Genomic DNA, 13,468 nt, shown 5'->3' with positions numbered 1-13,468 from the left:
GGTCGGGAACCTTTTTGAAAGAGAGAGCCATAAACAATTACTATTTTCAAATGTTATTCCCTGAGAGACATCCTCACAATTTAAAAGTCAAAACACATGAAAATGTGCCATTTTTTTAGTCATTTTACCACTTTTAAAGTACAAAAAGTCTTTGAATTATTTTGACAACATTGTTACGCTGTTGCTAATCAATGAATATCAATGGGTATCAATGAGAGAATAGATGCAGAAAAAAAGTCAATGCCACAGTGCCGATGTGACGTTCCTATTGGTGCATTCCGGACTCGGCTCTCTCACCACCGGTTTCCATATTTTAGCTCAGAGCCATATGCAACCATCAAAAGAGCCACATGTGGCTCCCGAGCCATAGGTTCCCTACCCCTGATCTAAGCCTATTAGATGTTTTTGTTTCCTCTGGGGTATGTAACACACAATGATTTTATAACAGCAATAATTATTACCGATCCAATCCCAAGGAAATGTTTTAAGGAGGGGAAAACAGTATACTCAGATCTTTTTTCCTTCAATTTGAACAGCGCTTTTGCAACATTCTAATCATATTAGATTGATTTTTACAAAGCAACAACAACACAAAATTAATAGTCACAGTTGTGCACCACCAAAATAAGGTTGCAAACAAATTCTCTAACCAATGAATTTTAACAAAGATAAACTTGTAAGGCAAATACATTTGGACATCAATGGCAGCGATTCATTTTCCAAAACACTTATCCTCACAAGGTTGGCAGGGGGTACCAGAGCTTATTCCACTTTTTTTTTAAATTAATTTATACATGGATTGTATGTTTTATATAAAGTCCAATTATGGAGCACGGATGGCTTTTAATTTCTCACCCCCAAAGTTATAAAGACAGAAAAAGCCATTTTAATCAAGAACAACAAACAATGGCCCAATATTCACGTAGCAAAATGCAGCTATAAAAGATTTAGGCTAGAAGTCAGAGAATAACACTCACCATAAATGTAAGACAAACAATATACTTTAGTCACAAGCCTGTAAGTCACATTTATTGACAGAGCAATTGCAGTGTCTAATCCAAATATGTTGGTGCAGAAAAATGGTTTCTTGTCTATTGATCCATGCCTTTGTTAATCAGAATGTTCCACTTCATTAGTAGTGATCATTGTAAAGGCATCTCACTAAGCTATCACACGGTGAGTTACGGTGAATTATTCATTCATTTTCTAGATCACTTATCCTGTTCATTGTACAATGGAGGATAATTTAACCCATGCTATTTTACCAAACTCAGTGAATGCTTCAATAAATTGTAAGAATTTTTAAAAAAATGTCTTTGACCAATTATTTTTAAGCCACAGAATGAGTAGAGTATTGTGGAACATCTATGGATAAGGGAATACAATTGTGTATGAATCGAGCTGATATTTTAGAAATCAGCAATTAAACAATTACTGGAGTCACTTCATTTATTTTAATTATAGTGAATAGATAACATTGTTCCTTTCTTGAGTGTTACTTGCTGCTATTAGTGAGTCTTAGAATGGATTAGATGTTTGTATGACAGTAAATCCAGAACCCTTAGTGATGAATAAAATTCTCCATTATTGGTGTATTATAATAAAACAGTTCTGTTGGCCTCCAAAAATCAGTCAAAATCCTCTAAAATATCTTTTTGAAAACATCTGTGTTTTGTATTGTTTTGGAACAGTAACCAGTTACCGGAGGATTTAAAAAGATGGATTTCATGTAGGAACTGAGTTATGCATAAAAAGGGACTATGTGAATTACCGACAGATTACTCTCGTTTAAAATCGCAGTGCATGCCATTATCTATTGTATCGTGCAACAATGACAATCCATCTGCTCGCTCACGGAGCTCTTATAAATACAAGTTCCAGTTCAAGAAGGTATCACAAAAAAAATACAAAATAAACACAAGAGACTCAAAAGCAAATCCCTTGATGCTTGTTGAAACTAAAGGCCTTTTATATATAGAAAAAGAAACTGAATGTATGCAAAATTTTAATTTATTTTACCATTTTAAGACTGTATTTTAAGTCCGATGTCACACGTTTTACCCCAACTGATAACTTCATTTCTTAAGTCGCGAGATGCGGAAGACGGAGCAATGCTGTTCTCATAAGCAAAACTATGAAAGATGCGTGATTCCCATTCTGTTATAAGTAGCTCATGCTTTTTACTTATGCCCAATTTGTTAGCATTGTTATTGCCATAGCTTTGCATTAGAATTCAGCTCAAACTTGCTGGGAATGAGGTCCACTGAGATGGCAACATGAATAGGGAGCCTCTCATTATGTGTTCATAAACATCCTTTAGCCTTCAAATTTGAGTCCTGATTTAATCAGGGAAGTGGATTGCAGGATAATAATGTATCAGATTCTGCAGAGTATGGACATATGTCTTATGAATTTTGGAGGTGAACACTGTTTTTGAACAGCCCGGTGAAGCTAGTGGTTAGCGCGTCGGCCTCAGAGCTCTGGGGTCCTGGGTTCAAATCCAGGTCTGTTCACCTGTGTGGAGTTTGCATGTTCTGCCCGGGCCTGGGTGGGTTTCCTCCAGGTATTCTGGTTTCCTCCCACATTCCAAAAACATCCATGGTACGCTGATTGGACATTCTAAATTGCCCCTAGGTACGGGTGTGAGTGTGCATGGTTGTCCGTCTCCTCCTGCCCTGCGATAGGCTGGTCACCGATTCAGGGTGCCCCCCGCCTCCGGAGACAGCTAGGATAGACTCGAGCACCCCCTGCAAACCTAATAAGGATAAAGCGGTTCAGAAATTAGAACACACTGTTTTTCTGGCAATGCCTATAAGGTTGTCTACATATAACTGTGCTTTTTTTTCCAGGCTTCCATCCCAGATGGTCTCCAGGTGACAAGGGGAGCTCATGAGGCATCGGGCCACATGTATGAGACAAATTTGACTATTTTTCTTTCCGAATAGAATCTTCTTTCAGTATTGTCTGGGAATTCTTGGCAGTTACGGGATGAAACACAGCTTCCTTTCACAACCCCTGAGTTGCTGATGGTGTTAGTGTGAAGTAGCATCAAGTGGAGCGGATTTGGCAAACGGAGACTGATCACGTAGCGTGGTGGAGATTTCAATGTGATGAATGATTCGAAGCTCGCACGTGTGACTGTGTTGATTGAGCGCTCGGGATCGTTGAAAAGCAGACTGAATGTAGGAATGTGAGACTGAACACTGAATACATGCATGCTAAATTTAGTCAGTTTAAATGTTATAGCCAAATCCCTTCCTTTTCAGGCCTGTATACTGCAAAATATATTTATCTAATGTCCCTAATTGGGGTGAAAATCTAGCAAACTATTAAATGAAGCAATAATAATAACAGTAATCAAAGAGTTTTCATGCAGATGTGCAGTTTTAAACTTTCAATACGCAGCTGGGACGCCATAGTGAGTTGATTTGACATCAATTCTCTAATAAACCACTTCGTTTGTGCAGAATATCACAATCAGCATTCATTAACATCTTCTGCCACCTCCTCCTGATTCTACTGCGACAATTAGTCAGATACATGATGTCAGGAGTAGGTTACATGGAATGGAAGCACTCGTACAATCATCCAAAGCCTTCAGATCCCTTAGCAAGAGAATGAGTGAGATGAGAAGAACGACTAAGATGAGAGCAAGAGAACAGTGGGAAGGAGGAGACCTACAGTGTTGGATTCATTCACATTTATCAAACGTGCGTGAGGCTTCTAATTTTTGTTCATTGAAGGAGGAAAATCTCATCTCAAACACAAAAGCACATCAATTGCGAATAACTGACTTTACTATGCAAGTGATTTGAAGTGATGTAAAAAAAGACAAAAACCAAACACAAAATAAAACCCTCTTTTCTGTCTGCTTCTCTTCTCTTAGTGGATGCTTTGATCTGATTTGAATGCCCTTCAGTCCCTTATGACATCTATTAACACTGAGTCAGCAAAAGGAGCAGGCACGTTGAGAAACTGATCAATTTCCTATCATTTGCATTTGCATGCAGATTGTGGGGGAAATGATTATTGAACAATTTTGACGTTTATTTCAAAGTAAACTGTAGAAATAATAATTCCTTGTCGTAAATCCTGACTCAATAACACAACGGTATTAATAATTCTGAACACCATCCGTTCCATGATGCTTGTCAAAAACTGTAGCCATCAGAAAATGTTTCCTTGCACATTTCTAATACTGAAATGAAAAATAATAATAACAAAAATGTTCAGATGTTCCCTTATCTGACATATCTTGAGAAATGTGGTCAATCATGGCTCTGAAACATTTCACAGATGATTTTAGCCCATTTTTAAAGCACAATATCTAGCTAATTGATTAGACATAAGACAAACACACGTATTCTTGGTAAACAATCCAGCTCACTGCTTCCTTTTTCACTTTGCCCTGACTGTCACAATCTGTGGAGAATGGTTCGTATTTCTCTCTGTTTCCATCATGTGAGCATCATTAATAAGGAAGCTGTAGCTTTGGGAAATGTTCCTGCAGTCTCCTGCCTCTAATGTGTCAAGAGCATAAACAGTAAGGAGTGTGGTTGTAATCAATTAGAGGTAAATTACAGTAGATTAAATGCATGCATTATTTCCCTGTGCATACTACATTAGCAGAAGGTCATATGAATCAGTGTGGAAACCTAGTGCTCTGTCACACCTGGACAGTAAACAAAAGAAAAGTAACACTAACTATTTCAGACCAAGGATAACAAGATAATGCATCAGCATTATTAATTTATGATACCTTGCCCCCATCAGATGGAAAAAAATGCAGTTAAAGCAGCATCAGCTAAAACAAAGAGCAACGATCATCCTATTTTTGTCACATTTTGATGGTACAATTCAAACATGCCGCTACCTATGACCCTGATGTGTGACGTAAAGTACATCCTTGTCATATAAATGCCAAATTGTACATCTTTTTTTACCTATACCATAGTCAAGATGATACCTCAGCAAGCTACAGGTTTGTGACAGATGTATTTAGCTATCTTGTGATTAGAGTGTCGACGTGATAACAAGGTGTGAAATGTTCCTTGTTGTGCGTCTGTCAAAAACAGTTCCGTTCAATGGCCGGTTCTTGATATACAAAAGACAAACACAGTTTTTACACTTGCCTGTAACGAAATGAGACAACCCTCAATCAAAAAGTCTGCCACCAAAGCAAAAAATCCTTTTGTCTTGACATTTTATGTTTACATAACTTAACTATCAACTGGGCGTTTTGGTTTGAGCACAATGACAAAATGAATCACTGGCTGTTTACACGACAACAAGTAATGGGGGTCATAACGCAAAAACCATTCCAGAGGGTCTTATCATTTACACGCCTCCTGTAAACGTTGCCTAAGTTTACGAAAACCTGTTTTGAAATGTAAAAGAAGTGTTTATTTTTACACAGCCCACATGTATATTAGTTTATAATTGATATACTCTGCTGGGAGTTAAATTTTCGACTCTTCTCTGACCTAGCAAGGACATTCAAACAAAATACCATGTACAAGCCATGACTCATGAATGTGATCTGTCCACACTGTGATGTCACACAGCGCACATGCAATCGTGCACTTGTGAGTGACACACTTTCACCCACACGTTAACACCCGAGCAGGGTTCATTATTCAAACCGCTCATTTATGCACATTTCCATATTCTCTTTCCAGGAATCACGCGGTTGTCTGTGCCAGCCCCGTTTCCCATCAGGAGCAGCTGTCAGCCGCTGTGTGATGGACTGGTGGCAGAGCGAGGGCAACGTGTAGACACCCTGAGCTTGTTGTTCAGCCCTGAGCTGCTCCGCTTCAGCAGTGGGGGGTTAAGTACCTTGCTCCAGGGCCTTCCATGGTGGCTGCTGAGGGACAGCACTGTGTGTATGCATGCATGTGTCATTTTTCCCTTCTTGGATTTTCCAGCTAGAGAACACAGGCAAATCAGCAGTATACTGTTTCCAAGTGATTGTGGCCCCTCTGTATCACATGGTTGACCTGGAGATGTGGTGCTAAAGAATATGCCGCTGCTACTGAGTTCTTGATTGACAGACAAAAGACTATAAAATGTGGGGTTAAAATGAACACGCTGGCCAGTATTTATGCAGCTTTGGCTCAGAGGTAACTGTTTCTTCATTGGTCTAAACCAGGGGTGTGAGACTCGGGTTGGTTCGCGGGCCGCTTTGACGTCAACTTGATTTCACGTGGGCCGGACCATTTTAGATATATTTAGATTTTTTTTATATAAATGGATTAAAAGAACTGGATTAAAAGCCCTGAATATTCAGTCTTTATAGATCTAAAACAATGTTTATTTTAGCTTTTTTAAAATATATTTTTAGATTTTACAAAATGATTTTTGAATTAAAAACACAGAAAAAAATGATTAAAAAATTACAATTATTGATTTAAAAGGGGAAAAATCAGGAAATTTAATATACATCTATACTCTTCATTTTAATTTGATTCTAAAATAGAAAGTCAGCATTCATGATTTACTTTCCCGGGCCACACAAAATGATGCGGCGGGCCAGATTTGGCCCCCGGGCCGCCACTTTGACAAATGTTATAAAATGTGGTGTTAAAATGAACACGCTGGCCAGTATTTATGCAGCTTTGGCTCAGAAGTAACTGTTTCTTCATTGGTGTAAACTCAAATATACTTGGGAAAAAGTTTAGTATTTTATTGTAGAGCCCCTTGAGTAGAATGATTACTATATTCTTTTAGAAAACTTTCACCGTGGAATAACATCAGAGCACATTGATGTTTGAAGTTGCAAATAAATCAGTTTCATCAGTGAGGGCTTGCAAATATGAATTTAATTATTTTTAGATGAAGTTAGATAACATAAATCCGACTAAAAGATATGCTTTATTTTCTGCTGGGGTTTATTTCATTTTTTTGCAGCTGGCCGAGCAGGCACGCACTTGAACCATATCCCAAAACAGTATTGCTGCACTATACTCCGCTTTATCGTTCTTGTGATAAACACTGTGCCAGTTATTGTTTAGTGTGTGAAAATTTTCAGGCAACTACTCATGTTTTACCTCACTAAATTATTTGCTGGACAATCTACAAAGAACTCCAAAGGATCAGCTGGGGCGATGAGCTTTTGCATAAATGGGCAAACTATTCACGCTCACACTCATGCCTAGGGGCAATTTAGAGCATTCAACCAGCCTAACCTGCATTGTTTTGGGAAATGGGAGGAAACCGGAGTACCTGGAGAAAACCCATACAAGGCCAGGGAGAACATGCAAACTGACTGACTGACCTGGGATCGAACCTTGGACCCCAAAACTGTGAGGCCTTTATGCAAACATGTGGACAAAAAAATATTTTATTTTGAAATAATTATCATCTAATGCACGTGTGTCAAAGTGGCGGCCCGGGGGCCAAATCTGGCCCACCGCATCATTTTGTGTGGCCCAGGAAAGTAAATCATGAGTGCTGACTTTCTGTTTTAGGATCAAATTAAAATGAAGAGTATAGATGTATATTAAATTTCCTGATTTTCCTCCTTTTAAATCAATAATTGTAATTTTTTAATCATTTTTTTCTGTGTTTTTAGTTCAAAAATAATTTTGTAAAATCTAAAAATATATAAAAAAGCTAAAAATAAACATTGTTTTAGATCTATAAAAAACTGAATATTCCGGGTTTTTAATCCAGTTCTTTTAATCCATTTATAAAAATAAAAAAATCTAAATATTATATCTTAAATGGAAATCAAGTTGACATTAAAGCGGCCCGCGAACCAACCCGAGTCTGGCACCCTTGATCTAATGCTAAGTTTGGAACCATTGATGAAAAACAATTAAATACACATTATTAAGGGATGATAAAATATTGACCTTTGAGCATCAAACTAGTTCTTTAACCAAACCATCTCGTACTGTTAAACACAGCATCAATGAACATATGAGCATTAGTGCAATCATGAGTGTAATCTCATAGTCAATACACACCCTCGCATTCAATTTTTAATTAATAGTTCTCTTTAAAATGTTGTATATTTTCCACTGACTATCCTCTGGACTAAATCAGGACAAGGATGATGTCCTTTCATTCTTTCATTGCAAGTTGACTCGTTAATGATTGCATCGCCCACCAGATCAAACCCACTCGCAACTCTGACAGCAGTGTGGCACCACCATCACAACCCGGAACCAAACTTGCTGCTACCTGTTAACAATCTGTGCACGTGATTATTTCATTAACCCAACACAGGTGCCGATTATTAAAAATCCCATCCCTTCACAATAAGAAACAACCCAAAAAAAGCCGGTTGTCACGTCTATGTGCACGCATGCATAGATGCCAGCCAAACATCGGTGGCACAAAGAAACGCACACTAATAAGCAAAATCCACTTTTGTCTTCCTCTCCACTACTCGTAAAAGGCGAATTATACACGCATTACATAGCGTGCACGTTACAAAAAAAATCATAATAACACGAAATAACTCACCATGGTTGTTCCAGCTCCCAGTCTCGGAAAAAGTCCAGTTCGAAAAGATCCATGACAGGCTCCGGGTGGCTTTGTGAGGGTGTTCGGAATCCAAAGCCGCCGTTTCTACGTGTTATTTTAAAAAATTTTTTTACATGGGCAAGTGATACACGCGGCGTGGATGCGCGTGTGCGGGAGAGACGGGAGTGAGAAGGAGAGTAGACACTCGCCTCTGCCAGGAATCTGCTACGTGGTCGAGGCGAGCTGACAGCGAGGCAGAGGGAGGGAGACACACACACGCGCGCGCACGCACACACACGCGTGCGCGCACGCACACGCACGCACACGCACGCACGCACACGTGCGCGCGCGGGCGCACACTGGAGAAAGGGCACACACAAAAAAAACATTTCTTCATAAAAGCTATGTCTGGGAGAACAAAAGCGGGTGCCACGTGTAATGAAATGAGGGTAAAATACTTGTACCTTTATTTGGAAGCATTGTTATAATAAAAAATGTGAAGATCACACCCAAATAGTCTGATGAGTCACCTCATATTTGCACACAAAAATTGGGGATTTTGTTGTTGTTTGTCTACAATGTGAGGGGAAGAATAAATGAAGTTCTTTTCTTCCAAGTGGTAAGAGTGTAAGTATTATATATATATATATATATATATATATATATATATATATATATATATATATATAGATATAGATATATATATATATATATATATATATATATATATATATATATATATATATATATATATATAAAAGAGCACAATGGCTGGCATGAGAAGGTTCTTTTTCTTTTTCAACTCATTGGCAGAGCCATAGCTAACATTTTAAATAGCTGACCTCCTCTATCTACTCTATAAACACTCGCTCTCCAATATTTCTTGAGATTTGTTGGATTCAGTGTACGATCCCAGCTCGTAATCTGATTTATACTGAAATTCAAGTCAGCCAGTTTAAATGTTCCAACGTGACTGATATATTTATGTGGCAGCATCTGTTCTGGAAGGTAGCTGGAAGGGTAGGTTTTGATTACAAATAATAATGATCATAAAAAAATAGGGGGCTTGTGTCATTTATTTAAATCACCAAAATCAAGTATAGTGTCTGCAGAAACAGTGTTAGTGTTGTTAATGTAGACTATTAGTATTTCACTAGTATATGTACTTTACAAGACTATTTTTAAGGCATATTTTTACTCTTGTTTTGCATGTGAAAATTTCCGTTTGGGGGGGGGGGTCAAAATATACTACAACTTCCTTGGCTCCATTTGTAAATGAATGATTAAGCATTTGGGGTCTCCTAAATGACAATAAAACACATAGTAGCAACATGGTGGAATATAAAACAGATAATGATGCAACAGATTCTGAGCTATTTGCATCCTCGGCCTTAATTGGGCAAATTAATGATGTTTTTGGCATCAAGAAAGATGCGTCTGGTGTGAAACACACTGTGAATTCTATCAGCTTCATAAATTCTCATATATGTAAGTTTAGAGTTGTCATTTTCTTATGTATGATTTGGTTACAGTGTGGTATAGTGGCTTCCTCACATAAAGACGTGAGCTGTTCTTACTTTTATGTGATCAAAATTGGTTTTGCATATATACTTGACAAAATAAATTCACATTATGGGTCTTTCTGTAGTTTATGTAAGTAAATGTGTCAAATAAGCAGAACTATTTTTACTGGTATCTTTCTTTATAAGAATAGCTGGAGTTGTACATCAGTACTTTTGCCATCTCTGGCCAGAAAGGGCAACGTGGTAGTTGAGTAGTGTTATTTCAAATGTTGGTATGCTTGGCCAGCAGAGGTTCCCCAAGAGTAGCTCGACCAGCAGGTTCCCACCAGAACTGCTGCAAATGGAGCTCCCTGGAGGTCAGAATCAAGCAGGCTCATGGAGGGCCAGGTCACACGGGGTGAGAGAAAGGCCAACAATTGAAAAGGACCACGGTTAAAAATAAAAACTGAAGAGAAGAAGAAGAAAAAATACAATAAATACTCATCAATCACGTTCACGATAAGATTTGAATTCATTAAAATAACCCAATAATAATTTCCTAATGAAATCATGTCAAGCAGAAAATTGACCAAATTTTCCATGGAGACCTTGTTTAAACTTTTACATCATATTTATTCACATAATACTTTTCCTTTTAACACAATCTTGTAACAATGAATCCCATTCTGTTAGGAACTGAGATTTGGTTTACACTTTGTTTGTTACCTACTATGCTTTGTTTTGAGCTTGTGATCATATAATCAATTCCATGTGTTCTTATTACTTCACCCCATCTACTCCTTGTCTCGTTAATTTGTTAGAATTTAGTTCATCGGGTCATTTTACAAAGCTTCACAGATAAACCACAGTTGCCAAACACACAACCGCAGTAAAGAAAAGATTAACTGTAAATTAAATAAGTGAGCAGAATTTAAAAAAAAGGGGGATTAATGCAATCAAAGCTGACATCCTCTGATATAATCCCCCCGCCCCATCCTGAAGGCCAAGGTAAAACTAAAATATAAAAAAACACACACAAGGAGGTGACGGGGACTTAAAAATGATTTTCCTTTCAAGATAATCAGGACACAATGGATGCCATTTAGCTAACGCATCAGTCCATCCAAATGAAAAAGAAAGACACACAAAAATAATTTATTCTAGCTATCCTGCCCCATACTCTGGTGTACACGGTCGATTGGTCGCCAGTCTTTAGGTCGCCGATTTTTTGGTCGCCGATCTTTTAATCGCCGGTCTTTTGGTCGCCCGGAAGGTTATTGATAATTACCATTTAAATCGTTGCTCAAATTCCCTAAATACAAACTGTGAATTACTATTTAGTCATACTTAATGCCCTATTAATTATTAGGCTAAAGAAAAGCTCCAAATTTACCAGACTTTTATTGTTTTTTGTTGGAGAACTTGTTAAGATCCTGACTGACGTACCTTCTTAAAGGGACAACGCATGTACATACAAACTCTTCTACACTCACACGTCAGTGAAACTGCTCATGGCCATTGTTGGCTTTTATTGATGCGTAAACCGTGTTGTTTTACTTTGTTTTGTCGCCGGTCTTTTGGTCATCGGTCTTTTGGTCGTCGGTCTTTTGGTCGCCCGTTGTCGCGGTCCGGGCGACCAAAAGACGGCAACCAAAAGACCGGCGACCAATCGACCGCACACAATACTCTGGACGGGTCACCACATTCCCACATGTGGACAATAAGCAACATAAGGAATGTTATGGAAATCTTTGAGGACACTGGAGTAACCAGAGGAGACCCTCACAAACATTAAGAGAGGACCTGCAAAGCCCACTTGGAAGGACAAAGCTGAGATTGTGTCATTAAATTTTAGTAGATGTCCATCCTCTCTCCACCGCCAGCATGCACTTGCTGCGACACGTGGCTAGCAGCACGTTTTATTGTTTACGCCTCGCCTTGAGAAATGATTGACCAGATGGTCCAAATGTCTCACTCAGCATGTGTGGCGGCGGGCGCTCTAACTGTGTGTGACATCACTGTCTCCCACGCAAAAGCTTGCATGTTTTTTTAAGACGACGAAAGATCAACGGCTACCCGTCAAAATGGAGCACAAAATAACACTTGCAGTCGCTCTGCAGGAAAGACGGGCATGCAAGGGCGACTGTATGTGTCTTTGTTTTTGGAGTGTGCATGTATGTTTTGGTTTGGTCTAAGGCAACATGCCAGTACTACTCTGCATCAAACTCTACAAGTACAAACAGCAGGCCCCAACAGAGGATAAGGAGGAAAGACAGGAATATCTTATTTAACGTGGCAGAATTTAGGATTCCGATCTCAGCTGCTTTGTCCTCATCCCCTTGGATAAAGTGTGTCATTTTACCTCAGAGTGCCGTGGGAATAAACGTACGCAATGTGGCCGTGACCTTGTTATAATCCGGCCATTTTCAATGATATGAAATACAACTTTGAATACAAAAATATCTGCCTAGTCTTGTTTTACGCATCAAACACTCTCTGTGTGGGGGGGTGGGGGTGCTGTCCAAAACTAGGTCAGACCTTGAGAGACAGAAAACGAGAGCGAGAGAGAGAGAGATGCAAAGTGATGAGATTTTAATGTAGGAATTGCATGATGAGTTAGTGGTGCATAAAATGACAAAATGAGCTCCAAAGACACTGAGATAAGAAGTCATTATAGCAAGGATATGATTAAAACTCACGATTTTAATTGAACTAATCCCAACACAATCAATGCTATTTTTCATATTTTCACGGGCTGTTATTTTTCAGCAATTAAGAGGTTCATAATGTAACAATAATGAATATTATGACGTGAGACGGCACCAAATCGTTCATCTCACTTGAGTCAGTGACAGCTCTACAACTCCTCCGTGTGGAAATTAGGAAATACTGCACTATCATTTTTAATTCAAGTCAATTATTATTAATATTTTTATATGGTGGCACGTCCCCCCATGCCAAAAAATGCAGAGTAAACTGACCAAATCGTCCCTTGGTATGTATATGTGTGTATGTGTGTCTGTGTGTCTGTGTGTATGTGTATGTGTATGTGTATGTGTATGTGTATGTGTATGTGTATGTGAATGTGTGTGTGTGCACGTGTATGTGTGTATGTGTGTGCATGTGTGTGTGTGTGTGTGCATGTGTATGTGTGTGTGTATATATGTGTGTATATGTATACACAAATAAATAGTATATATATACACATACATATATATACACACAGACACATATATACATGCATATATGTGTCGGTGTGTGTATATATATAGTCATAAACACCTCCAAAAGCGCAGGGTGACAAATATTTTTTTTCAAACTCCACTTTTTAATATAACAAAGTTGCATGCATAAAAAAGCTGAAACAAAATGTTCTTTTACTCTCCTTTTTAGTACATAGACATTTTGACTTGTGGAAACTGTCAGAAAATCCCAGTTAAGTCCCCCAGATGGACCCCCGTTTGCTCCCCATAACACAGCAGTCTGGCATATAAGTG

The 13,468-nt window shown here is 38.5% G+C and overlaps 1 protein-coding gene across 1 annotated transcript in view; it reads right to left on the bottom strand.

Annotated features, from left to right (window-relative positions):
- LOC144082784 (AF4/FMR2 family member 2-like) overlaps positions 1-8,667 on the bottom strand; it is a 117,450-nt gene extending 108,783 nt beyond the window's left edge. Inside the window, exon 1 of the mRNA XM_077610182.1 lies at positions 8,470-8,667. Within this exon, the coding sequence (XP_077466308.1) occupies positions 8,470-8,522 (53 nt within the window). The 5' untranslated portion in view covers positions 8,523-8,667. The remainder of the gene's footprint in view (positions 1-8,469) is intronic.
- Positions 8,668-13,468: the final 4,801 nt, after the last annotated feature.

This window comes from Stigmatopora argus, chromosome 9 (genome assembly GCF_051989625.1).
Source record: "Stigmatopora argus isolate UIUO_Sarg chromosome 9, RoL_Sarg_1.0, whole genome shotgun sequence".
Taxonomy (NCBI): Eukaryota; Metazoa; Chordata; class Actinopteri; order Syngnathiformes; family Syngnathidae; genus Stigmatopora; species Stigmatopora argus.
The sequence above is the reverse complement of the archived record's forward strand: the minus strand, read 5'-3'. Positions and strand labels throughout refer to the sequence as shown.